Consider the following 24578-nt stretch of genomic DNA (forward strand, 5'->3'; position numbering starts at 1 on the left):
ACGCGCACATGCATATGCATATGAAAACTCAACTAAAGATGCGTCTAACCTTCATAGGGATTGAATTTCAAAACAAGAACCCACTCAAGTATAATAGAGATGAAAGTCAAAGACTTGATCAGTGTAATCTGTTTCCTACGATGGATTTGGATTTGGATTTGAGGTTGATGCTAACCACATTGTTCAGGTTATCTCTTATTAGACCATATAGTCAAAAAAGTGTGCAGTTTTAGGATTAATGTTTTCTAGTTGCGGACAAGTAAATTTCATGTGTATGATTTGGTTTGAATTTATATGCTAAACATGTTCTGCTCACAATTAACAGTATCACTGTTGTTGCTAGCTAAACAAGAGCCTAATGCTGTCCATTTCTATTATTTGTCTGTTAACAGAAACAACATAAAAATTTAAAATTTCTATTAGTTCTTGTTTCTATAGTATAGAATGGGTAGGTAGGAGGTTATTTCAAAGGCTGAATTTTTCTCATATGGCAAGTGTACGCCTCATTTTTCTCATCCTGAATTAGTTATATGTGTGTTTCTATTTATTTAGTAGCTTTACACTATTTTGTCCACAGAAAAATTCACACTTTTGATACATCATACTCTCACAAAAACTTTGGTTTGTCATCTTCACTTATCACAACAATCTTAAGGATTTGTTCGTTTTTATTGATTTCAATTTAAGTTGTAAGAAAATGCATATAGAGTTGAGTTGGTAACCAGACTCGACAAAAATCGTAAGTATTTTTGTTTGATTGATTAAACTCTAACTTACAACTGCTAACAATTGTTGTAAACTTCTGACGCAACTTTTGTCTGTTATATTGTAAATTTTCTTGATCTAAAGCATTTTCAACCAACCTACCCTCTTTATCTACCGCGGGGCCCACTTTCCAAAACCGTCATCAACGTCTGGTAACTTTCTTAGAAATAACGTCATTGTAATATTTAACGTTAAAGGTTTTTGCAACCATCGAGTTGTTATTATCTTTAAATGCCGAAATGATTTGTGCTCCTAACATTCCAATGTTGGTTGAGTATTCCCTAAGAAATCAAACCTTTTGGATTTGGAGTGAGAGAGAATTCGAATGAAAGTTAGGAAATTCGAATATTTCTTTTTTGATTAGACAATTAGAAACGGAGAAAATAAGAGAAACGGGTTTGACATTGTTCAATCATATAATTTTCCATCAGCAAGGCTCAATAAGTATTGTTAAGACATTGAATTTGAACATTTTAAATTACAAGCATCTCTTGCTTGTTTGTGATTTTTTATGTTAGCAAGTGTATAAGATATCTAAGTCAAAGATGTTGCTGTGATTGATCTCTATCTTAGGACAACATAAAGTAACACAAAATTAACCTTAATTGTATTCACATTGAACCATGTCCCTTGGAGGGGTGTCCCTATCTACAATACACCCCCCCCCCCCCCCCCCCGCTCTGTCCCTTAAAAAACACTCTCTTTGAATTACACTTTTTACTCCCACCCCACATTTTTGAAGACTTTCTGAGCATTTTCCAAATCGAGAGAGTCCTAAGATATTTTATTACCTGTACAAATAGTATACCAGCACCAAATACATGCTGCAGAAATGCATTTGAAACGTAATATAAATTTAAAAACTAATATAACATAACTTTCTTCCACACAGAATTAAGTGCACATTACATAAAAAGAATGAATAGTTTTAAAGAGGGGGTAATACAGCAGTGGCAGAATAGTGACCCAATAAACATAGTGGTATAAATATTGCAAGTAGAAAGTAATGAAATTAATTAGATTATAAATTTATCCAAATATATGCTATCTTTATATAAGAGCAGTGTTACGTTGACATCCAAATATCCACAACTCTCCCCACACCGTAGCTCTCCAATGAAGCAATTCAGCCTTGCACGCATTCCAAGGTAACAAAAAATGATTAAAAAAATTCATTTGTATTCCCAACCGAACCTTTTGGTTGTTTGTCTATCATTTCCCTTATATAAAACGAGAGGTCATTCAATAATAGAACAAGAATAATAAACATTCAAAACAAACAAGAAATTCTAGATAATAATGATATATTAAACTAACAAGCCACTTCGAGTACACCTCTTGGGTGAAAATAAGAAAAATTAAGCATTTTCTCCTTCAAATGAATGAAGGCTATCCTTATGAATTATTATCTTATAAAATCTACCTTCAACAATACCTAGGTCCTGAATCGTTTGGGTATTTAAATTGAACCAAACTAGTCCACCATCGTTTTTTCTGAACAACATATTACCCTTCTTTCCCGCTCCGATAGGATAACTAAGGCAAGGTAAAGACCTTATAATGAACAATTTAATCCATGATTCCTTTACACCGACTTCACCCATTATTGAAATGTGAAATGTAGACGTGTCTATGCAATTTAAGATCAAAGCAACAGAGCCATTTAAGAGGACCAAGTAAACCAACGGTATTTTTGAAAATAATGATGGTTCATGTATGAGGGTATGGGTGTTGTATTAAAAACCTCGTTGCTCCAGTCAAATGACAACAAATAAACTTCATTACGTCTTTCATTGCTACACATCCAATGAGCAAGTCCATCTAGGTACACTTGTTCACAATCCATATGATTATGCTCCATATCGACATTAATTTTTCTCCAAGAGTTATTTCTCAAACTATATATCTCCCATATATAGGAGCCACCGCAAATTCCGTAATTATTATATTCTTGAATAACTTGCCCATGGCACATTACTTTATAGTCGTCTCTGACACGGTCATAACCAAAACTACGATGGTCAATCAAAACACCCCAATAAGGTTCAGAATCAAAAGGACTAGCAGGAATCATCTTAAATTCCTTAGTAGATGGATTCCACAATATAATATTTTCTTGAGATGCACATAACAAACAAATAGTTCCATGAACACTACCAGAACCAATAATATTAAAACCAGAATCATACTCTTCTTTATGCAGATATATCGGATCTAAGTTGACACTTGGCCAATCTAATTTGACCCTATTCTCAAACCTCTCACCAGAAAGAGTTTGCAACTGGTATGGTTCTTGTAAATAAGTATGAAAAGTTTGATGTAGGAGGACAGATGTATCGTCATAATAAGGATGATTCTTTGTTAAGAAAGAGTTGCGATACATATTCATGAAATAAAGATTATCAAACAAAAGGGACCATGATTTGTGTACGCATCCAAATCGCTTCAAAGATTTAATAGTTAATTTGGAGAGAATAAAGAAGAAAAGATCATTAGGTATATGGGATTGGTTTCTTACCTTTACCTTCTCGTTTGTAGCCTTAATCACATGCGCACAATTCTTCATCTTGAACTCCACCGAGGAGTTTCAAGCATCAACCAACCGAAACCCCACTCAAGAGTGAAGTAATAGAATCGTCGTTGCTAGGGTGAGTGTAAAAAAAGTTGCAGCAATTGAATTTATAGAAAAAATATATTGATGTTGTCTATTTGATGAAATATTTTAAAACTCAATCAACTAATTTTGTAAAAGATTTTTCATCAAAAAATAGAACAGAATATTGTAAAGATCGTATGTTAACTTAATTAAGAAGCTATTGCAAATTACTTTTAAAAATTGTTATAGTAAAAATAAATCTTTTGGTCTCTTTTAATTTTTTTTTTCTATAACTAGGAAAATTAAAATCATAAAGTATAAGAAAATTATAAAAATAATAATAATAATCAAGCCAAGAACACTTAAAGTAGATATGGACGTCTTTTAACTTAACCAGAGATCTTCTCTGAAAATACAGCAAGGGTTTTTCCATCCATTATTGTTCTAATCTGCATAGGATATCGTTTCACAAAAAAAAAAAAAAAAAAAAAAAAAGATTAAATAAATAAATGATTCAGACACTAACTTGTATCGTGAAAAAATTCTGAAAGATCAAACTGTATCTTTATTACAAGATATTATAATAATATCTTTGTCATATGTCACCAATCTCGTCGTCTTTTTTTTTTTTTTTGACAAGCCATCTTATTTGTACAAGTTTTTTATTCTACGTATTTTTTTTATTTTGTGTCAGGTATTAATTTGTGTTAGACACTAGCACCTCTTTTGAAGCCTCCAACAACATTAAAACAACCAAAAAATCCATTGTTTGGGTTTTCGAATTTGAGAATTTTTTTTATCTACTCTTAATATTAAGAAAGAAATATGTTGTTGAATGTTGAGTTTACAAACATATACTTAATGTTTAAAAAAATTACAAAAAATTAAACCAATGAAAAAGAAAATATAATTTTTTTTCATATGACTAGGGACCTAATTGAAAAACTTTTGATAAAAACAAAGAATAGTTTGAAAAATTAATAAAGTCCGAGACTAGTTTGAGAGTGGACAAAACAGAAACCAATTTAGTGTCTACACAATCTCTTAAAAAAATTAAGTCTAAACTTCCAAAGTATTCTTTGATGTTTCTCGTCTGAGTTCAACTTCAAAATCGAGACTTAAACATCATCAGTTGTTCAAGAAACCTCTTCAAACAAACTTGTAGAAACAAAGTGGAGCTGAGGATGGACAATGGAACTTCTACCATGACACCACTTAATGACTTAATTAGAAGTCTGATAAATGTGAATGTTCAACTATCAAAGCTATATAATTCAAGAAAAGCCACAGCAACATCATCACATTTGAAAAAACAGAATATTTGCATTTAGAATCTCGTACACTAAAATATATTTCCACGCAGGCATCGAGAATGCATCAGATTCTTATTATACTACTAATAAGAGAAGTGCAGGAATGAGTTCCAGCAACATTCATCTAAAGTATGTGTTCTTCGATAGCCTCGAGTGAGGGAAAATATACCCTCAGCTACGGAGATATGAAATCCTTGCTTCGAGTTAAAGTTTCTGCAAGATCTTGTTTCAAGTTCCCTTTTAATTATATACAAACCTGCAATGCGTCTCAAGTTTTCAGAGCGGATCATCAAAATATGGACTAGGCCAGTAGCAAGAACATCAGTACCGTACATTAACAACAAAAATAGTTTGCTTTCCTATATGAGCAATTTGATGCACAAATCTATAGACCGTAAAACCTAATCTTACTTCCTCTTAATCTATCACTAAGTCTAAGATGACTGTCAATGAAATAACAGCTTGTAATAACAGAGTCATCTTTATTTATTTGGTAAGTAAAACACCTACATGTATCAACTTTTGACTTTAATAGAACAGTCTTTGTAATATTCAAATCGTTGAAGTAAAAGTACAAAATCAGATTCAATGTTCTCGCACTCTGCAGCTTTTCTCTCAATTGTTTTCTCAACGACTATGTTTTCTCAATGACTGTATTTGGATTTCTCCAATTTCATGATAGCTGTGTCTACTGCTTATGATTTTCAATCTTCATGTGTATACTGCACCTTGTTTTGTTAATATGTTGCATATGTGTGCATGCATAGGAAGCAAATAAAGAAAGGAAAAAAACACAAAGCATAAAATTAAGCTTAATGGCATAGATAATTCAAGTAGAATGTAATGAAATTCAAACAAAGATATGTTGCCATTAGATTATCAAAAAGAAAAAAAATTAGTAATGGTAAAAGATCATTATTACAATTGAAACTGAAATAAAAGCCTTAACAGCTTGCAGATAGAAAGACCAAGAGAATAAGCCTTCAAAAGAAAATAGATAAAGCCAAATTCTTATTATCAAATGGTTTCTAACTTTGGCATATACTTGATAATAAAAATGATATGGGCATTTGAATATTCACTTTGTGTACAATGCAAAATTCAAATAACCATAATCATATAGCTCATGGGTCAAAACAAAGAAGAAAATTTACTATATATTCCTCCAATTGGAAGAAGGCTTTCCTTCTGGAAAAATATCTTGCAATGAAATTTCGCTGTAACACCAATTTCTTCAATCATTCCGGTACTTAAATCAAACCAGGCTAGTTCATTGTCTTTTTTTCTAATCAATATATTGCCCTTCTTCCCTGCTCCAATTGCATGCTCAAGGTAAGGTAAGGGACCAACAATAAAGAGCTTAGTCCATGATTCTTTTACACCAAGTTCACCCAAAATTGAAATGTGAAATGTAGTTGTCTCTTTATAGTTTGCTATAAAAGCAATGGATCCATTTAATACCACCAATTGTCTCTTCCTGTTATAATCAAAATCAAAATCAAAAGTATCTCCTTCATAAGAAGGTATGGGTGTTGTAATAAAAGATTCATTGCTGAAATCAAATGAAACCAAATATGTATGTGTTACATTATTATCCCACCAATGAGACACTCCATCCATGTACACTTCTTCACCGCATTTGTCTGAATGATGCATACCGCAATCAATTTTCCTCCAAGAGTTACTGTTTAGGCTATAAATCTCCCTGAAGGAAGAAACCCGTAGACCAAAACGACGGTTAGTTTGTGAAGAACAATGTGTACACCAAATCATCTTATAGTCATCTTTCACACGATCATAACCAACTTGATAATAATGGGCCCACCAATCATTCGAAGAATGATTAGGTTTAACCAAAGGAATAAACTTGAATTCCTCGGTAGTCGGGTTCCACAATATAAATCTTGTATCTCTATCTTCAATGTCATGATATTTGAGACAAAGAGTGCCATTAAAACTAAGAGAGCGCACAATTTCGAAACCTATTTTATCCTCACTACTAGAAAATTCCCAAATACCGACGGAATTTAGAGACGGAATTTGTTTTGTCTCTGACAGAGACGGAATTAAAGACGGAATTCAACTGTTAGAGACAGAATTTTAGTTTTGTGAAACGGTGACGGGTATAGAGACGGAATATGCCGTCTCAAAATGATTCCGTCTCTGCGTCTGTCTCTACGTCTGTCTCTAGTTGGTCAACTAAATATAAAAACAGTCAAATATCTTTTAGACACGGAAATTAGCCGTCTCCAAGGTATTCCATCTCTAGTGTCCGTCTCTAAAGTAAATATCCTACAAAATGAAATTTGCACTCCACCTTTTTCAGTATCCCTCTATTTTTTTAAAACAAATTTCACTTTCCCATTTTACTTTCCCTCTCTCAGTTCCCTCATTTCAATTTCACTTCCTTCCCAAAATCGAAATCCCTCTCATCTTTAGAAACCGTAACCCTCCCCTCTCTCAATTTTGACCATTAATCACTAAACGAGTAACAAATCTCACAGCAGATTCTTCTGATTCGATTATCAGCTGTAACGAGGAACCCAATCGGCTCTACAGGCGTTCACACCAGTAACCTCATCGGAAAACAACAAATTCATCGCCGTCAGGACAAGAAGGCTTGGATCTGGTGTTTGTCACATTGAATTATTCGACCTGATTCACAAGGAGCTCAAGGACATGGTTATCAACGAAACCCTAAATTAATCAACAAGATCTCATCTTCTACTTTTTCCCACTTACTGGTAGATACGATATCACCTATTTCACCTCTCAATTTTGACACTTAGACCAACAAGGTATGCGTTTCTTTTTTCTGCTATTTTTTTTTTTTTTTGGTTTCTAGTTTGTGAGAAAAAGTTATATCGTTGCTCATCAAGTTAGTATATATATATATATATATATTTTTTGTTCAGCAAGTGTTTGACAAAAATATTCAGACGAGGTATAGTCCTATAATTTCTGATTTTCTTGAATATTAGTTTCTATTGATGCTTACATGAAGATATGGTTCTAGTTACAATGAGATCTGATATATGTTCCCTGTGTCGTGAAATTGAGTCATTTTGTTGTTCCTATTTTGGCATGTATCATGGTTACCACAGACAATATCAAATTTCCATTCTATTAATGTCTCATGCTTGCACCTCTTAAAGAGGTAAGAGGTATACTTACCTTCATTTTAATCAAATTAATTTGATGTTGCAGAATTGAAGCTGAGGTAGATGGAGAATGTCTTTCTATGACGAGCCACCCATATATTTATGGGCATTGTACTGCTTCAAAACTTTCTGGTCACTTTCTTTTTATACTGAACTTTTTTACGTGTTGTTACAATTGAGTTTTGTGAGGTTTTTGGACCTGTGGATTCAATCTACTACCTCTGGGATTTTATTATTTTGTTTAGGGTCAACATTTGCAACTTATTGACTAGCTCCACAATCTCGCAGGAAAGTCAGAAAGAAGTACCAGAGCAGGGAAGAGAAGAGAATTTATAGAACATAACACAAATTTGGAGACTTCATGGTTTGATTAATACTTTTATCTCTTTTGTGCAGACTTTTGGAGTTGCTATTTGATTTCCTATGCTATTACCTTGCTGAGCTCTGTTTGTTGGATTATAATTATGTTAAGCTTGAAGACTCATCCTTTGGTAATGGTTTTTTTTAAGGATCATTTGGTAATGTTTTATGTTATCATTGTAGGAGATTGTTTATATTAATGTAGGTTGTCACTTGTAGAAGGTTTTTGCCTTTTACACTTGCCTTATGATTATTGGAGTTTCATGCAAGTTTTACATGATTGCACTTAAGAGATATGTGCATATCTATCTAATTTTATATGATAGTTGTACTTTTAGGAAGTAGGAATAGTTGAATTTTTTCTTTTTTCAATTTTTGAGATTACCTTTAATAGCCTATTCTACTTTCTGAATTATGCATTAAAACATGTATTATTAAACTTAGCAAAATACTTTATGGAGTTGAAAATCTACCCACTTAAACATAGTGGATATGTTCATTATTTTACATGATTACACTTAAGAGATATGTTCATTATTGTTCATAAATTGATTACACTTGAGGTTTTTCTGCTCTATTGTTTGCTCCAATCTATCCTTGTTTAGTTGTGTATTGCCGAGTAACAGAGTGTCCTTGTGTTGTGGCTAAAAACAGGGATAAGATGATACAATTAGTTCTCATTTTCTTGAGATAATTTATTCTTTTAATAGCTTATTTCTTTCTTTTCTGTTTCAGGTATTGTACTTGAAGATAACTAAGGGTTTGCTCGGTACAAGTTACCGCTATTTGAGAATGCCAGTCTTTTATCATCGCCTCTATTTGTGTTGGTTCAGAGAACCAAATATTGTACTAGGTGCATATCTATCTAATTTCATATGTATTTGATTTTCTTACCGAATATGTAAGTCTTATTTCAGCACAATAACTTTATGAGTCACGTGAAATTCGCATTCTTACTTGATATAATAGCAGCATTTATCCTCATTGAGTTGGGCCAAAACACTAACCAATACAAGAGGGGTTATTTTACACACTCATAGTATTAACTTGTATTATAATTTATTATCGTTCTAACTACTACAACCATGATATTTTATAGTTTGGATCTTTTTTGTGTAAATTTGCACCTGAACCACTTTGAAAATCCCTGTTTGAGTTTGTTGTTATAGCTCATGTGATTGTGGGCTGCTCGAATCTATTAAAATTGTTATGTTTGAATCATTATGGAGTGCTCCTGTTTCATAGTTTTCTGATTTTAATTGATGATGATGAAAATGCATACCAATTTTTCCTTCAATTGTTGCAGACTTGCACTTCGTTTCATATGCGTAACTCTCAAGTTAAATATGATATGGCTAGCTAACAAATGTCAAGGTTTATGATTCTGTAAGATCCCATTAGACTTGTATTTTGTTTCATGTGTAATTCTCAAGTTAAGTATGATGTGGCTAATAATTTCATATCTTGTATTTTGATGATTTTGTTACAATGTTCTATTTGGCTTCTGTTTAGACTTTAGGTACTAAACATCATCTCTGTAATTTTCAGGGACTAATGCACCAAGCAGGAAAATTAAGTTTATCATATGAAACAGAGGTACCAACTTTGTCAAGTACAAACTTGTTACTTTAGATTTTAGACATCTTTAAAATTTTGATATAATGTAATCGTGCATTTGTTGGTGTTTTGTTGTAAGAAAGAATGACATGTATTTTTATGTTAATATTGTAATAATATTAGTGTTGATCGAAATTTTAATTTGTGAGTTAGATATAGTAAAAAAATTAATGATTGAAAAATTGTTGTAGAATATGACAGTGAAGAGGATAAACAAGGAATACTAACTTTATTGTCGGTGGAATTTTTAAATGCAGTTTTTTTTTTTAAAAAAATGTTAATGTTAGTCACGGAATGTTTGGTCTGTCTCTACAGAGACAGAATTTTATTTGTTAGAGACGGAACAACACTGAGGGACTTTTTATTCATCATCATCTGTTAGTGACGGGTGTTATTTAACAGAGACGGAAAAACTCAGTCTCTAAAGGGAGACGGAAGCTAAAATCCGTCTCTAAAATCATTAGAGACGAGGAAATTAACAACGGAACATGATCCGTCTCTAAATCCGTCTCTAAACTGTTTAGTGACGGAAATTCCATGATTTAGAGACAGATTTTGCCTGTCTCTATATTCAATTTTTCTAGTAGTGCCTCTTGATCATCGTCATGTATACTATTTATTATTCTCACATGTCTCACCGGCCAAACTAATTTAACTTTATTCTCAAACCTCTCACCAGAAAGAGAGTACAAATCATATCTAAAATTGGTGGGAAACATACCTCCAGGACAACAACTGATCGTCAGACCAATAGTATGACTTTGATGTAGGAGGAGAGATGTATCATCATAAAAAGAATGATTTTTGGATAAGAAATAGTTGCGGTACATAGTCATGAAATCATGATTATCAAATAATAGAGACCATGATTTACGTACGCATTCAAATCGCTTCAAGGATTTAATAGGGAGTTTTGAGAGAATATAGAAGACAATATCATCAGGTATATGATTGCTAACCTGAACATTTGATGTCTCCATCTCCAACAACGAGTGAGGTTCAAAGAAAAGAGAAAACCCTAACCATATAGAAAAGTAACAAGAACACGGATGATGGATTCTCATATATGGCTGACGACCTTTTGATTGGACTTTTGCGAAATCTTAGGCTCGATCCAGCAAGTCTTTTTTTTCTTTTTCTTGTTAAAATCAAATTTGTTTGCACTTTGGTTTTAATTAGGGTGTGTTTGGTAAAAATAAGCTAGCTGATAGCTGAAAAGCTAGCTTATAGCTGATGACTGGTAGCTGAAAGCTTATAGCTGAAAAACTAGTTAATTGAAATTAAAGTGTTTGGTAAAATTAGCTTTTGAAGTGACTGATAAATATAAAATGACATAAAAGTACACATATGTTTAGTATTTTTTTGATGACATATATTTAATATGTTATAAATATAATTTATAAACATTTTAAACTAATATATTTATTAAAACAATTTTAGTTTATGTCAAAGTATTTTTTTATCTTTAAAATGATAAATGTAATATATGAATTTAATTGAGATTAGGGGAGCTTTTTATGGATATTTATTTCTTTGTGTAAATTGGTAAATATGTTTAAAGAAAAAATAATGATAAATATGTATATATGAATTTAATTGATATATCACATAACTATGTGGCTAGTTTCTTTTTCTTGAGTGGGTACGTATATAAAAAAAATCAAATAACGAAACCGTAAAATAAAATAAGCACAACGTGGGTAGTTCTTTTTCTTGAGTGGGTAGTTTTTTTAAAATAAAAAATAATATTAAAGGTTAAAAATGGAATAAAATGTGAAAAGCTACAAGCTATAAGCTAAAAAGCTACTTGGATTAGCTTTTTAAAAAACGCTATAAGCTAATAAGAAAAGCTTTTTACCAAACACATTTCATTCTATCAAAACAAGGTTATAAGCTAGTCCAACAAGCTATAAGTTAGCTTTTTTGTGTTACCAAACACAACCTTAATATATACACCGATGAATAATGCTAACAATCATTTTAACACCCTTCTTAAAAAAAATCATTTTAACACCCATTCCTTTTTTTTTTAAAGCCAAAGAGAAATATATTAAATAAACACAGCAAGACGATTCGGCACAAGGTGTGCCGAAAACGCCTTAACAAGAACAAAGTTAACTACAACAGTCAAAAGGCAAAAGCGTCGAAGTAACAAAAAAAATATAGGGAAACCAAGCTAAAAAATAGCAACTAGGCATGATAAAGGATTCAGCCTCCAAAGTTGGTAATCGTAGTCGAAAGTAATGTATTTAGACTTCAACTAGGGGTGGGAATAAGCCAGGCCGCCCGTCAGGGTCCTATGGCTCGGCCTACTAAAAGCCCGGTTCGACCTAACTCGTTTAATAAATAGGTCAAGCTTGAGCTTTTTAAAAAGCCTATCAATTTAAATAGGTCAGGCTTAGACTTATAAAAAAGCCTATCAAACCTATCAGGCTGGCCCGTATATAAGTATATTATATTTTACCTTATTTATTATTTATATTTATATATATATATAAAAAAGAATTATTTATCCTTCAAATTCTTATTCCACAATTATTATTATTTCAGTTTTTTTTATTTTGTATTTGGGATACAACACAACTTTTGGTATTTCCCGACACAATTCTAAGGCTTGCTACTGATATGCCTAAGCTCAAGTCTGGCTATTAGATTAAGTTTGAAATCCTTGTTGTTATCATACATGATTATTGTTGCGTCATTTTTCGGAGATCAAGGCTATTTGATTAGCTTTTGACTCACTTATTATTTCACGACTTTGAAAAAATTTATTTAAATTGGGGGGTCCGGGGGTTGGTTATATTTAAGGAAGGTATTAGCAACCTAAATATTCGTAGTACTCTACGAGAACCTCTTGATTTTATTTAACTTTTTTGTGCTATAAACTTGCTTGCTTTTTTTTAAAAAAAATGAAATTTTGAAATGATTAAAAAAGGAAGACCTAATTATCTACATTTTATTGATTTGGAAGGACGAGTGTCCTCTGCCTACGTACCCGTGAAGGATCAAAACCTCGTAGTTCGGGGTTAAGAAAATGACGTTTGATTTGTTGTGTGTTTTTTAATTAGTTTTGAAAAAAGTTTTAAAGAGAAAAGCCAAGTGGCAAAAAGAATTTGTTTGTGTTTTTTTATATTGAAAGAAAGTAGACTTAAAATATGATTAAAATTGATTTGATATTTGATTAAGAAAGAAAACAAAAGGAACGATCACTTGATTGAAAATCAAGGTTTATTATGAAAATATTTTTGTGATTTTTGTTATTTGAATGTTTTTGTTGTTTTGGAATAATAAATGAAAATTAAACTAACGGAGCAATAAAAATAAAAGCGCTTGGATTTTTGTAGTGAGGTTGGGTCACCACAAAATCCCTAATCTAATTTTTTTGTATTTTTTGATATATATAAAGCGGTAAAGAAATAAAAGACACACACACACGATTTTCTCATTTATATTTACATTGGACCTAAATACATTCTAATTGCTGGAAAATAAATGACAATAATTAAAATTCTAAATAGAAAAATGCTAAAAAGAAATAAAATGCAAGAAAGGGACAACCGAAGGGACAAAATTTACCGAAGGGACAAAATTCCGAAGGGACAAAATTCCGGAGGGACTTATTCCGAAGGGACAGAAAAAAAAAAAAAGAGAAGAAAAGAATAGCTCGTCAACACAAGCTAAATGAGGGAGAAGAGAGAAAAGTTCTTTGACAACTCAAGAGAACTTTTGGTGTGTGAAATTGTGAAGGATGAGATCTCTATTTATAGGTTCTAAGGTTGATGAAAAATGGAAAATTGGTTTAATGCACTTTGATGGGGATTTGAATGAGATTAATGGTTTCGGAATGTGATTTGAATGATTTTTCAAATGGGAGAGTTGACATGTAAAAATGGCATGATTGGTGGCACACTTGAGAAAGAAAAAAATTGGACCTTGACACTATATTTTTTGACAATTTTTGGACTCATTAAAAAAAGTTAATAAAAACCTAAAGAAGTAATTAAACGAAAAAAAATAAAAACAAAATGGTAAAAATGGAAAATAAAAAAATAAAAATCAAGACTGAATAAAAATGAAAGATAAAAATAAAAACTAAAAGTTAAAAAAAAAAAGTCTAATAAATTAAAAAAGTGAGAAGAGGTATTGATGATGAAACGCGTTCCTAATGAAAAATGGGAAGAAAGTTTTGACTCTGCACTGATTATGGCATGGCTTGGAGGAAAAATATTTTGGACCCCTGGACACTTAATTTTGGACTCATTGACACTTTGGTTTTTTTTTACTTGGACAATAAAATAAAAGTGACTAAAATAAAATATGAAAAATGACTAATTAAAAGTTAAAATAAAAATTGGAAATAAAAACTAAAATTATAAAATTAAATAAAAGATGGAAATTAAAGAGTAAATAACAAATAATAAAAAAATAAAGAAAACTAAAATTATAAAAATATAAAGAGCGAAGAGGGCCCGACTCGGAACCAAACATGAGGTATTTTAAGATACCTTTCTGCTGAAATTTCCTTTGAAAAGTCAAAGACTATTCAGGGTCAGACAATGTATGAATGTAGGATGTTAGGTCAAAAATTGGGGTATGACAATTATTCTTAAGTTTTTATCCATCTATAAATTTTACAATTGTGTTTTATTAGTTTAATTTGTATCTAATTAATGTTTATCTCTATATTAAGTATGTTGCACAAATTGAAAGGAAAAAAAATCGATGAACAAACTTTGTTTGAAATTTGTAACACAAACTAGGCTTTTAAACAGACTGATAGGCCAGGTCAGACTTTTAAAAAGGTCAGGTCAAGCTTAAAATAAAGCCTTTGATAGGTAAAAGGCCAAGGCTTAGGCCTCAGTTTTTTCAACTAGGCCTAGCCTATTTAAGCAAAGCCCGGCTCGGCCCGGCTCATTCCCACCCCTAACTTCAACCACCAGAATGACTGGTGCTTCACCCTTTCACATAACGCTTGCACCCTGTCCTTCATTTGGAAAATTCTATTATTACGCTCCTTCCAGATTACCCAAACGACGGAAAGCCAAATAATTTTTAAAGAAAGCTGAGCACTATTCGAAAACCCCCTTAAACCAGCAAACTGATGCAAATGATGAACAAAAGAGCAATGAAATGTTGTTGAAAAGCCAAGCCACTTTGTAATTTGCGGCCACATACCACCAAAAATAGGACAGTTAATAAACAAATGGTCTCGATCCTCATAGAATCCACAATTTGCAATACACCATTGGTCGTTATTTGCTAAAACACACTTCTGAACCAGCTTATCCTTTGTAGAAACAATCGTCAAGCAAAGATCGAAACTTTGAGAATCATGCTGCAGATTATTATGTTCAACCTATATTACATATGCCTTTGATGGAACTCGTTAATAACTTAGCTCAATCACTTGGTTTGAAATATTAATATTTTTTTTGTCAAACATTGTCTCTGTCAATTAAGATAAGTTTACGGAGACTTATAATATTAATACATGACTAATAAAAATAGTAACATTGTGCCATTAAACGTGATGTAATTTGTCTCAATCAAAATAATCCATGAACAATTTACGAAGGATTTATACAAATGATAGAAAAATGTAAAAAATTAGGACATTTGATCAATCAGCTTTTGACCGACCATACATAAAAAAATTGTAGTTTTTATACGTAAGTACTTCTTTCTCATTAAACTTTTCTCGTAAAAAAGTACTGTTCATCCAAATGTAGGGAAAATAACATTTTTGAGTAATAAGGTAATGCTTATAAATGATCCAGACGTAAACAAGGATGTCAAGCAAATTAAAAATATCTTGCAGTTTTCAAATATCAACTTCAGAGCTGTGGCATATTAATTTTTATAGGTGGCAAATTAAATCTTAACTCTATGAATTGTTTGGTAATTTTTTATTTTAGTTTTTTTTTAAGGAATTGTTTGAAGAATTGTTTGAAAATGTATTTGAGGGTATATGTATCCAACAAAATTTTAGGGTATCAAAGAAGTCTCCTACATTTTACATTAGGATATTTTTAGTGAATGATTCAAGTGTTTTTCCACAATGTCCATGACGTTAACGTGTTATCTCTAACCGTGCTAAAAGATTCTGTAAACTCATGATTACTTTATCAATCTAGTGGGACACAAGTGATAAATGTTTTTCTTTAAAAAAAAGTGTTAAATGTTTAACCATTTAATTTGGTGTTCGACTTTTGACATATGCATATAAAAAACATATGTTGAAAGACTATACTCCTAAATAGATTTTAGTTACCTCGAGAAATTAGTCTCGGTTGCGCAATGGAAATAAATAAATTTTTTAAAACTCAATTACTTTTTTTTAAGAAACTCATAATTACTTTGTTGAAATTTTTATGTTATTGTCATATTAAATAAATTGTTATTATTTTGAAGTTAATGGCGCCACATTTAGTGATATCTATTAGGACTGTGTGTGCAATTGTGTGACGTTGTTTGCATTTGCAATGTTCCTTTGCCTAGTACATGAAGGAAAAACAAAACACACAAATAAACTATAAACCAAACTTACGTATGAGTTCTTTAGAATGCTCTATTTGGCAATAAATTTGTTTGTTTGTTATGTTTCTTTTAAGGAAAATGCTCGATGGTGCGAAACATTTTCGCAAATATCGCACGAAGCATGTATTTTTTTTCTTTTTTCTTTTGAAAGGACGGAGCAGGCATTATCCTTTTGTTATTCCCCTAACACTAAGCAAGTACGCACCGTCAAAAACAATCATATATGCCCTCAAAACAAAAATCATATATGGTAATTTTTATTTTAAATAATAATAATAATAATAATAATAATAAATCCTTCAAAAAAAAAATAATAATAATAATAATAATAATAATGGCAATTTTAAAATTTGTTTGATTAATAATAACGAATAGTTGATAAGATAACTTATAACGAATGACTTTATAGCGTATAGTTGATAAGTTTGTGTATAACTGGTAGCGGATAAACCAGCTGATTGAATTTCTAGTGTTTGATAAAGTACTGATTGAACTATCTTATAAATATAAAATGACATAAAACTGATATATTTAATTAATTTTATTTTCCAATTAAATTTGTAGCGAGAAAGTTGTGATAATTAATAATAAGCTATAATCTTTAAGGTATAAGATACAATTTCATTTTTCAAAACTGTCAAATTTTAAAATAGAGGGACCAATTCCTCAAAAAGATAAAAATAGAAGGACCAAAATTGTAATTATGTCTTTTTTTTTTTACAAATAATTGTTATATTGTATCATTGAAAAAGATAAATAAAGATTGTTACAATATAAAAGTACAAAATTTACATGCGCCAACACAATAAAACGAGCAAATAGATAGACGCGGAGTACCCATCCACCGTTAGTTTATTTAAGTTTATTTATAATAATATTAATAATAATTGTTTGGGAGAATAATTGAAATAATAAAGTGTGGATTTGTAAGTAAATTGCTTTTAATTGTGCGGACATGCTTAGGTGAATAAGAAAAACAGATGCTTCGCGTGGTTTGTGCGAAATATTTTCGCACCATTTAGCATCACTGTTCTTTTAAAACCTATTTTAGTACGTTGGTTACAAATCATTGTTAGTTTGCCATTAATAGCTCATCTCAACCATACCCAATTAACTGCACATGCAAGATTACTTTCGATACACAAATAGAAATTCTTTTTACTTTGTTAATGGTTTTTTTGTTTTATATTACTTTGTTAATGGTTTTAAAGTTTTGCAACTCCCTCCTTATATTATTTACACCATATTTTAAAAAGTGAAAAAAGCCAAGTTCAACTAATAATCAACATGGATAGGAAATTAAGTATTACAACAATTGTTTTATCCTTATTGTTTGCAACGCTTGGAATAGCCCAACCTAATACCTTTGATATAAAATCATTTGGAGGAGCCTCTAATGCAGATATAACAATGGTAAGAATTAATTTTTCTAAAAATTAGTGATTTCTATAAGGGTGGCTCTTATGTTTGGATCCCCTGCAGCACTGCGCATGATGTGGCGGCTACCAGTCAAAAAATTTGTGTCTTAAATCGAATGGCATAGCCGCTGCATGCAATTTATGCAGCACTATAGGTGATCCAAATATGTCATTATTAGAATTGAGATTTATGTCATCAATATTATTGTATGGATTTTGTATTTGAATAAATTGAGCTAATATGTTGTGTCAATTAGGCCTTTACAAATGCTTGGAAAGTAGCATGTGGATCAACAACTGCAAGCAAAGTTATGATTCCAAGAGGGGTATACAAGATGCATGCTGTAGATGTAAAAGGTCCTTGTAAGGCTCCTATTGAAGTTCAAGTTGATGGCACAATTCAAGCACCACAAAACCCTGATGAACTTAATGATGCTTATCAATGGATTAAATTTGGATATGTTGACTATTTTACTTTATCAGGTAAAGGTGTTTTTGATGGTAATGGTGAAACTGCTTGGAGACAAAATGATTGTGGAAAAAACTCCACATGCAAGAGACGTTCCATGGTAAACGAAAATAATTTATATATTTTCATTTCAAAGCTACTCGGTAAATTTGAAATTTACAATACTCACACATTATGTGTACCAATCACTTGCGTTGGACCTCGATTTTCAATGTTACATATAATTAGTAAATTTGATGTTGTATTTGGAAAAATGAAAAATATAATATTAGTCTTTTAAAATCTCAAATACCGGTCAAGATAGTTTTTTATAGAACTAAAATGTCTGTGAAAATTATCATAAGAACACTAATATTATTAAGATTTCATATTCTGAAGAACCAAATTGATAATTTTTATTCTTTAGAGACCAAATAGTTCTTTGTGTATTTTCTCAATAACTAATTTGGAAATTTACTCTATAATTGATTAATATACAAATCAAAATTAACTATGTGTGCTAATTAAATGAATTTCAATGTGAACAGAACTTTGGTTTTAATTTCCTAAAGCATTCAATTGTTCGAGACATAACTTCAAAAGACAGCAAAAACTTTCATGTCAATGTTTTGGGTTGCACCAACTTCACATTTGATGGTTTCACCATAACTGCTCATTGGGAGATCAACTGATGTAAAAGTTCTCAACACAAACATTGCTACAGGAGATGATTGCGTCTCATTGGGAGATGGAAGTGATGAAGAATAATATGGAAGTCTCTAGAATAATAAAGAATAATGTGGAAGTCTCTTGAACACCAAAGAATAAAATAGAAGTCTCTAGAATACTAGGGAATAATAAGGAAGCTACTAGACACTACTAAATAAGCACTAGGGAAGTCTTAACTTTTCTAGATCCTTCTAGGCTTATGTACTAGAGTATCCATATCTCTAGACTTTTCTTTGTTTCTAGATATTTCTAGTTTGTAATAGAGAGCCTTCCTAGAGTAGTATAAATAAGGCTCACCACCAAGTGTTTAGACACATTCAAATCATCAAGCATTCAAATAATAACAACTTTCTTTGAGAACTTAGAGAGTTTTCTCTATTTTCTCTACCTTTCCTTTTGTCCCTGAGCCAGATTTGGCATCAGAGCTGGTTACGATACCTCGGAGTTTAGTTTAAGCGGAAAAATCAACGGAAAATGAGTTTTCAAGTGAACAAGGAGTTGCCTTTGTGAAACTTCACTTTTCGGCCATTTTGTTCGTGAAACTAACACCGTCATTTTGTTTGAGTTTGAGTGAAGAAATCAACGGAAAGTGAGTTTTCAAGGGAGAGCAAGGAGTTGCTTTCGAAAAACTTCACTTTGCGGCCATTTGTTCGCGAAGCTAACACCACAAACAAAACAACCACGCACCGCCACGTTCTTTTCATAAAATTGAAATGGAAGAAATGAGGCGACAAATTCAACTACTACAGGAGACTGTCAAAGTCCAACAAGCCTTATTGGAAGCACACCAAAGAAGATTTGATGATGATAATGGCTCCGGTAGTGACTCTTCTTCATCTAGAGGTAGTGGCTCACACCGATGTCAACCTCAGATGAATGATATCAAGGTCGACATTCCCGATTTCGAAGGAGAACTGCAACCAGATGAGTTTGTTGATTGGCTCCAGGCTATTGAACGCTTATTTAAGTACAAGGAGATACCAGAGGAGCATAAGGTAAAGATTGTTGCAGTAAAGCTAAAGAAACAAGCTTTAATTTGGTGGGAAAATCTTAAAAGGAGACGTAAGTGTGAAGGAAAAAGCAAGATCAAGACGTGGGATAAAATGCGTCAGAAACTAATCCGTAAGTATTTACCTCCTCATTATTATCAAGCCAATTTTAATCAAAAACAATTGCCTAAAAAATCTTCCTACCGACCTCTTTTCCCCACCAAAAATCATATCGATTCTCAAAAACCATTAACCCACCAACCTATTTCCTCATTCAAACCCCAACATAATACATTCATAGAGAGAAATACCAAGATACCTAAATGTTTCATGTGTCAAGGGCATGGACACATAGCCTTAGACTGTGTCAATCTTAAAGTAATCACCATCATTAATGGAGAAATAAACAATATTTTTGAAGAAGAAAAAGAAGAAATTCATGAATCGTTTGAAGAAGAGATAATGAGAGAACCAATATATGATGAAGAATATGTTGGTGCTAACATTCGTGAAGTGTTTAAAGAAGAGAGAAATGGAGATCCAATATATGATGGTGTTGACTTTTGTGAAGTGTTTGAAGAAAAGGGAAACATAGATCCAGTATATTATGATGAGTATGGTCCTGAAGATATTCTTGAGGTGTTTAAAAAAGAGGAGCATGATGAACCAATATATGACGAAGAACATCTTCCACTTGAATATGGTGAATCTTTGGAGGTTGAAAGAAGCTTGCAAACATCAACAAACAAAGACAGGGTTTGTAATGTCATCATCGATAACAAAAGTGGTGAAAACGTTGCATCAAACTATATAGAAGAAGAGTTAAAGTTCCCAATGATTAATCACCCAGATCCATACAAGCTGCAATGGCTCAACAAGGACAATGAGGTAAGAGTATCTCAACACTCTATTGTCTCATTTTCCATTGACAAGAGTTATAAAGAAAATGTATGGTGTGATGTTATCCCAATGGATACTTGCCACATTCATCTTCGAAGGCCTTGGCAATATAATCGTCATGCATTATTTGATGGTTATGCCAACATTTACACTTTTGTGAAGGATGAGATTAAAACAAAGTTGGCACGTATACCACTCAATGAATTCAATGAAGGAAAAGATGGATGCAAGTCACTAGAACTTTCGCTCACAAAGGAACCATTCATGGAAAAAATAAAGTTATGTCTACTTCGTCCAGTTCCTAAGCCACCTTGGGAAAATGTTCGAACTGATTTTGTCCTTGGAATACTTTGGACTCTGCAGCAAAAGTATTTTGTAGTCTTGACTCGAGGATGAAAAAGGAAATCATGACTCGAGGACGAGTCTCTTCCAACCCGGGGAGAATGATGAAGAATAATATGGAAGTCTCTAGAATAATAAAGAATAATGTGGAAGTCTCTTGAACACCAAAGAATAAAATAGAAGTCTCTAGAATACTGGGGAATAATAAGGAAGCTACTAGACACTACTAAATAAGCACTAGGGAAGTCTTAACTTTTCTAGATCCTTCTAGGCTTATGTACTAGAGTATCCATATCTCTAGACTTTTCTTTGTTTCTAGATATTTCTAGTTTGTAATAGAGAGCCTTCCTAGAGTAGTATAAATAAGGCTCACCACCAAGTGTTTAGACACATTCAAATCATCAAGCATTCAAGCATTCAAATAATAACAACTTTCTTTGAGAACATTAGAGAGTTTTCTCTATTTTCTCTACCTTTCCTTTTGTCCCTGAGCCAGGAAGCAGACAAATAACTGTCGAAAATGTGAATTGTGGACCTGGTCATGGAATCAGTGTTGGAAGCTTAGGAAAGTATCCAAAAGAAGAAGCCGTTGAACATGTTCTAGTCAAGAATTGCACCTTCTCAAATACTGCCAATGGTGTGAGGATCAAGACCTGGCCTAGTTCTCCGGGAACGTCTCCGATTACTGATATGCATTTTGAAGATATTATCATGGTTAATGTCCTAAACCCAGTGATCATTGACCAAGAGTATTGTCCTTGGAATCAATGCTCAAAACTGGTATATTTATTATTTGACAAAAAGCTACTTTAAATGTTATTATTATTGTTTGAAACATTCAACATAGTGAGGTATTATATATTATTTTTTCCAGGTTCCATCAAAAATAAAGATTAGCAAAGTTATCTTCAAGAATATCAGGGGCACTTCAAAGACCAAGGATGGAGTGGTTCTTATATGTAGCAAAAGTTTTCCATGTGATGGTGTTGAGCTAAATAATGTTGTTCTTACATTCAATGGAGCTCCAGTAAACGCTAAATGTGTTAATGTCGAGCCTATTCTTACAGGACCAACTCCTAAATGCACAACTGCAGCAGAAGCTTAGAGTAATTGGTGGACACAAAGTTCTCCATTTTAAGTTTCTCTTTACTTTGTAGATACAGGCAAAAAAAATTCAGTATAGATCATGTAAAGTGAATTGGGAGACAATTTGAAGTCACGGGCAAAAAATTCACTAAAGATCATAACTGCCATGTGTATTATACATGAAAAACCTTTTTCCAAGTGCAAATATACTCCTTTAATCTGATTGCTCTGTAAAAATGAGAATCAATGAAATGTTGAAGTTCGAGATTAACTTCAAATTGTCTCCCAATTCAATGACAAAAGGCAAGGTTTAAGACTCAAACTCTTAGATTTGTGCTCTCCATCCAGCACAAATCACTCGCACCCTGCAGCCCTTCCATTTTTACCCCTACGCAAGTTAAGTCACGCTGCGCACCTTAACTTGCGCATGTTATATTTTATGCGTGACTTAACATGCGTTGCGCAAGTTAACTTGCGCGGCGTTAGTTAAGTCATTTATCAGCAACACAGAAACACATTTCCCTCATTTCTCCAACTTCTCAACTTCGAAAATTTTCCCCCCATATCCGATTTTCATCATTCTTGCACCATTCAAAGCCAATTTCTCCCACATTATCAAGTAAGTGATGATTACCCTACTTAATTGCATTTAACCTGTAGAAATTTTAGTTTTTTTTTAAGAAATATGACATTTTTAGGTTTTTATAAATTTGGTTTGCATGTTAGTTTTGATGATTGTTAGTGACGAATTAACTTAGGAACTGTTGTTTAGAAGTTGTTTAGAGTAGAATGTGGTAGTTTAGGGTCTACAAATTGTTAGATTAAGGTAGTTGTTTGAAAATTGCACACCATGTGTTTGGTAATATGTCTCAATGGTAATTATTTTGTTTTTTTGGATTGTGACTTAACAAATTAGTTAGCACATGGTTTGTTAATTTTGATTATAACATGTTTGACTGCAATGTGGTAGTTTACAGATTGAAATGACACTGTCGAAATATTAGTGTTGTTGTTGAATTGTTAGAAATGACACAATGTCCGTGTGAAAATGTGTCATTGATTTTTTGCTTCTTTAAATGTTGTGCAGATATGTCTCGGAGGAATACGTCTCAGAGGCCGTCTGAGGTGACGAATGACAGACTTAGGTTAGGGAGATTGCAGAATTCTACTAGTAGTGCACGGAGGGAGAAGCAAGCACTATGCCCTCCTATGGCTGGTCGAGGGAGAGGTGGGGGCACGAGACTTGCTAGAGATGGAGATGACGCTGCAGAGGGGTCAACGTCGCAGACGGGTCCATCCCAGACTATGGACCCGACGCAGTATCAGCCGCATTATGAGGTCTATCAGTAGCCGCATGATGCGTATCAGTTTCAGGAGCCTCAGCCCCACCAGTACCAGTTTGTTATTGAGGAGCCTGTTGTTGAGGAGCCGCCTGTTATTGAGGAGCCTCGGCAGAATGATGAGCCTGAGCAGCCTCAGCAGCATGAGCAGCCCGAGCCTCGTTTTCAGGGGGTGCCGAGGGTGGTGTACGAGGCCGGTCCGGACGGCTATGCAGGGGGGCCTTCTGAACTCTCGCTTTTACCTAACTTTGGTGGACATGTGGCATGTAGGATATGGGTTGATGTCGATGTAAGTATAATTTAATTTTTATTTTACATATTTTTTGTTTTGAAATTCAATTAAAATAATTAATGTTGTTGTTAAATGTCTATGCTATTCTTTCTAAGTGTTTATTTTACTTCTTTTACTATTTATACAACTTATTCTAATTATTATTTTACTTATTTAATGTTAGAATTAACATTTATGTTAGCATATATTTAATGTTTGTTTTACTTATTATTTATTTAACGACTTATTGTTTGTTGTGTTTTGTTTTTGTATTTCAGTTTCGAAGAAAACATAGGGTGAAAGGTATCTCCCACGGGAAGAAGCTGAGCATTAAAAATTTGACATTGCCTATTCCGGGGGAACAAAATCGGTGGTTTTGGGATGAAGTGAATATGTCTGGTCTGACTCCCCTCCTGACTAGTGGGTACGAGAACATATCTCACGGGTTCGTTTGTACCATGACAGAGAGATGGCATGCGGAGACCAGTTAATAAAACCAATTATTATTATTATTATTTAAAAAAAATTAATTTCCAAAATATATCAAATAGTTATAAAGGTTCTAGTAAAAACAAATGTAACAAAGATTCGTTTATTTTTTATAATCATATATAATAAAAATGAATATTGATTTATAAAGTAGATCTAATAGAAGCAAAAATTGATTTGACGAATATGTATAGCTCATTAAAACAAAATAATTATT

The 24578-nt window shown here is 32.5% G+C and overlaps 1 protein-coding gene, 1 long non-coding RNA gene and 2 pseudogenes across 3 annotated transcripts; 2 read left to right on the forward strand and 2 right to left on the reverse strand.

Annotated features, from left to right (window-relative positions):
- Positions 1–2052: 2052 nt before the first annotated feature.
- On the reverse strand, positions 2053–3331 carry LOC146925415 (F-box/kelch-repeat protein At3g06240-like; annotated as a pseudogene).
- Positions 3332–5641: 2310 nt separating this feature from the next.
- Positions 5642–10792, reverse strand: LOC146925416 (F-box only protein 8-like). The gene is made up of 3 exons (XM_085711976.1): positions 10442–10792; positions 6710–6725; positions 5642–6656 (listed from the first exon to the last, which is right to left on the reverse strand). Exons 1-3 carry the CDS (start codon positions 10790–10792, stop codon positions 5806–5808), a joined length of 1218 nt encoding a protein of 405 aa, XP_085568102.1. The 3' UTR covers positions 5642–5805.
- On the forward strand, positions 6925–9947 carry LOC146925417 (uncharacterized). Its single transcript, XR_015010488.1, has 6 exons — positions 6925–7472; positions 7882–7967; positions 8124–8326; positions 8931–9048; positions 9502–9581; positions 9744–9947. It is a non-coding gene; the product is annotated as an uncharacterized LOC146925417 (long non-coding RNA).
- Positions 10793–17385: 6593 nt separating the features above from the next.
- On the forward strand, positions 17386–21647 carry LOC146925418 (polygalacturonase-like; annotated as a pseudogene). Its single transcript, XR_015010490.1, has 3 exons — positions 17386–17762; positions 18025–18336; positions 18764–21647. The product of XR_015010490.1 is annotated as a polygalacturonase-like (transcript).
- Positions 21648–24578: the final 2931 nt, after the last annotated feature.

The sequence above is a fragment of the Medicago sativa genome, chromosome 5, assembly GCF_051527215.1.
Source record: "Medicago sativa cultivar Bolivia chromosome 5, Bolivia_mono, whole genome shotgun sequence".
Classification (NCBI taxonomy): Eukaryota; Viridiplantae; Streptophyta; class Magnoliopsida; order Fabales; family Fabaceae; genus Medicago; species Medicago sativa.